The sequence below is a fragment of the Gekko japonicus genome, unplaced genomic scaffold, assembly GCF_001447785.1.
Source record: "Gekko japonicus isolate JY-2015 unplaced genomic scaffold, Gekko_japonicus_V1.1 scaffold5851, whole genome shotgun sequence".
Classification (NCBI taxonomy): domain Eukaryota; kingdom Metazoa; phylum Chordata; class Lepidosauria; order Squamata; family Gekkonidae; genus Gekko; species Gekko japonicus.
In genome coordinates, this window is record NW_015175026.1 from 33,353 (window position 1) to 36,985 (window position 3,633).

At 49.7% G+C, this 3,633-nt stretch overlaps 1 protein-coding gene across 1 annotated transcript in view; it reads left to right on the forward strand.

Moving 5' to 3' along the window:
• Nucleotides 1-3,633, forward strand: part of LOC107122163 (ras-associating and dilute domain-containing protein-like) — a gene marked incomplete at its 3' end in the record, with an annotated part of 36,626 nt that overhangs the window by 30,458 nt on the left and 2,535 nt on the right. Inside the window, exon 8 of the mRNA XM_015425190.1 lies at nt 1,978-2,401. Coding sequence (XP_015280676.1) covers nt 1,978-2,401 — 424 coding nt within the window. The remainder of the gene's footprint in view (nt 1-1,977; nt 2,402-3,633) is intronic.

Genomic DNA, 3,633 nt, shown 5'->3' on the forward strand with positions numbered 1-3,633 from the left:
CGATCTCTTCGTCTCTTCTTCTTCCCCACAACAGACTCCCTGTGAGGTAGGTAGGGCTCAGAGAGCTCTTTTGAAAACTTCTCCTGAGAGAACAGCTCCGAGAGAACTGGTGACTGGCCCAAGGTCATACCAGCAGCTGCATGTGGAGGAGTGGGGAATCAAACCCAGTTCTCCCAGATTACAGTCTGGGCTCCTAATTAGAAGAAGCGCTCTCCTTTTTGGCAGCCCCACGGGCTCCTGCAGCTTTTGCTGGCTCTGTATTAGCACTCTGAATTATGGGAAGTTTTTTGGTATGGGATTCAGATGGACCCTTTCCAGCCGAGCTTTGTGTGTGTGTGTGGGGGGTAGCATGACTGGCATGGTGGCAGAAGCCCTCCCGTCCCATTGCAAGGACCGCCTCCTCCGGTGTGTCCCCCGAAGAGCTTTACACTCTGCTGAGAAGAACTTATTGGTGATCCCCGGCCCGAAAGACGTCCGTTTCTCAGCCTCGGCTCTCACCCGGTGGAACTCTCTGCCAAACAACATCTGTGCCCTGCGGGACCTGATGCAGTTCCGCAGGGCCTGTAAGGCAGAGACGTTCCGCCAGGCGTTTGGTTGAGGGCAGCGACGGGCTCCGTCTTGGCTGGCACCCTCCCCCCCCCCTAGCTTCATGCTTTCTCCCTGCCTTTCCCTGAGGTGATGTTACGGTCTGAAATCCGATGTATTCGCACCATTTGAAAAATGGTTTTAACCAGGGGTCATTTCGTAGAAAAAGAGGTGCAGGAGCTCATTAGCATAACTCATTAGCATAACTTATTTGCATATGCCACGCCCCCTGACATCACCGGAAGTGTGTCAGAAGGCAACGCCCACCGCTCAGGCGCCACTGGACTGTTTTGGATTGCTAGCTATTGGGGGGGGGGGCCATGCAGATCTGCCCTCGCAGAGGAGAGAGAGCTTGTACCTGAATAAGACTTGGTCTTAAAGGTGCCACTGGACTGTTTTGGGCCGGGGGCCAGGGGGAGGGCTCTGCAACTTACCTGGCTGCTTCTTGCTCTGACTGAGGGCTGCTGGGAGCAGGGGGTGGGGCTTGTTGCATGTGCCCGCCCCCTGGGCTATTTACTGCTGGAGCTCCGCTCCTGCAAGAAGTGACCCCTGATTTTAACAAATGTTTTATTATGATACGTGTTTTTATTATATGTATTTCTATTGGGTCAGTCACAAGTTCTGTCAGAGCTGTTCTCTCAAGGACAGTTCTGGAAAGACCTCTCTCAGCCTCGCCTTACTTCACAGGGTGTCTGTTGTGGGGAGGGGAAGGGAAAGGAGATTGTAAGCCACTCCGAGTGAAGGGCGGGGAATGAATCCAACTCTCCCCCCCCCCTTCTTCATCACTCAGAGCCCCGAGTACTCAGGGATCGGGCAGTTCATAAATGTGGTGGAAATGCAGTAAAATGCAAAGGTATTGGAAAATGGTACACAAAATTATTTCAGAAATATTGAATCAAGAAATTGAGTTAATGCCTGAAATCTTTTTATTGAATATGATCTCAAAAGGTTATGTAAAACAAAATACATATCTATTAGTATACATTACAACAGCAGCACGAATATTAGTGGCTAAAAACTGAATGACAGACAAATTACCCTCAAAAGAAGACTTAATGTTAAAACTTTTAGAAATAGCACAAATGGATAATTTGAGTGTTATGCTCCAAGGAAAAGACTTTAAAATACAGAATAATAGATGGCTAAGGGTATATGATTGGATAAATCATGTAACGAATGAATAACGAATTAACAATCTGATTAAGAGAAGTAATTTGACTTAACAGCTCTAAAAATCAATGTAATCGAATTTTTGATTTTTTTATTTGTTGATGGAAAACATGGAAAATAAACTTGGGAAAAAATAAATAAATCCAAACTATAAGTAAACAAATCTATCCCCTGAATAAAACGGGTGCCCACTTCTTGTCTTTATGTCTCCCCCCCTTGTAGACGGAAGCAGTCAGCTGCCAAACCACTCCCCGTGCAGCTTCAGAGACTCCACCGGCTTTGCCACCACTGGGAAACTCCCTCGGCCGGGCGAACTGCAGGCGGCCTACGAGTTGTGCGGAGCCAAGAGTGGAAGGGAGTCTCCCTGCGGTCACGGGCACCAACGGACCTGCCCGGGATCACGACCTCTGCGAGACGCATCTCCGGGAGAGCCTCCAGCAGGTGCACCACCAGGCACAGCAGGGCAAGGCCAGCACCAAGCCAGCTGCAATCACGGGCGACGTCTCTTGCTTGCTGACCCCGCCAAACACGCCCCTAACCTCTGACCCCACAAGTCTCAGCTTGACTCCCGAGGGCATCCCTGGGAAACCCGGTGCAGATCCTCGTCGGAACGGGCTCAGCGGCACCAAAACCACAAGCCCTGAAGGTGAGCCGAAACCTTTGGGTATTTATGATCGGACTTACTGTCGTGGCTGCATGGTTGAATATTGCGATTGAAGGCATCCGAAGCAAGTTTGCGATTGAAGGCATTCGAGAGCCAGTTTGGTGTAGTGGTTGAGTGCGCAGACTCTAATCTGGGAGAACCGGGTTTGATTCCCCACCCCTCCACTTGCACCTGCTGCTGTGACCTTGGGTCAGTCACAAGCTCTGGCACAGCTGTCCTTGAGAAAGGGCAGTTTGTGTCAGAGTTCTCTCAACCCCACCTACCTCGCAGGGTGTCTGTTGTGGGGAGGGGAAGGGAAAGGAGTTTGTCATCTGCTCTGAGACTCCAAGTGAAGGGCGGGGTATAAATCCAATCTCTTCTTCTTCTTCTTCAAGTTTCTGCCCCTGCAGCTCAAGCTCCCCCCCTTTTCTGTTCAACCCCATAGCTAATCGTCTTAGGGTAGCTCCAGGTTGGTTGCTGTGTTGGGTCTGAAGCATCAAGGACAAAGTCTGACTCCAGCGGCACCTTTAAGACCGACTAAGTTTAATTTTGGGTATGAGCTTCCATGTGCAAAGGGCACACTTCTTCAGATAGATTCAGGCGGGCAGCCTTGCTGGTCTGAAGCAGCAAAACGAAGTCCGAGTCCAGCGGCACCTTTATTTGCTCGCTTTCTGCTTGCGAGCGGTTTTCTTACAAAGAAGAAGAGACTGGATTTATACCCCGCCCGTCACTACCCGACGGAGTCTCCGAGCGGCTTACAATCCCCTTCCCCTTCCCCTCCCCACAACGGACACCCTGTGAGGCAGGTGGGGCTGAGAGAGCTCTCTTGAGGACTGCTCTTGAGATAACAGCTCTGGGAGAACTTGTGACTGACCCAAAGTCACACCAGCAGCCACATGCGGAGGAGTGGGGATTAGAGTCCATGCTCCTAACCACTGCACCAAAGTCACCTTCCAGAATTTTATTTATTTATATTTAAATTTATACCCCGCCCTACCCCGAAGGCTCAGGGCGGCTTACAGGGCACTAAGTGCCAGGTTAAAACAATACAATATGATTTAAAACAATAAATTACAATAAAATATGAACAATTTACAACAAATTACCAACAAGTTTCAAACAAAAAAGGAGAGATCTTATCTCACATAGCTACCCTTGATCTTATCCTAGGGCCGTGTTTGGTGCTACGTTCCACCCTTAGGGGCCAGGCAATCCGATGTTAATTCGATGTTAAT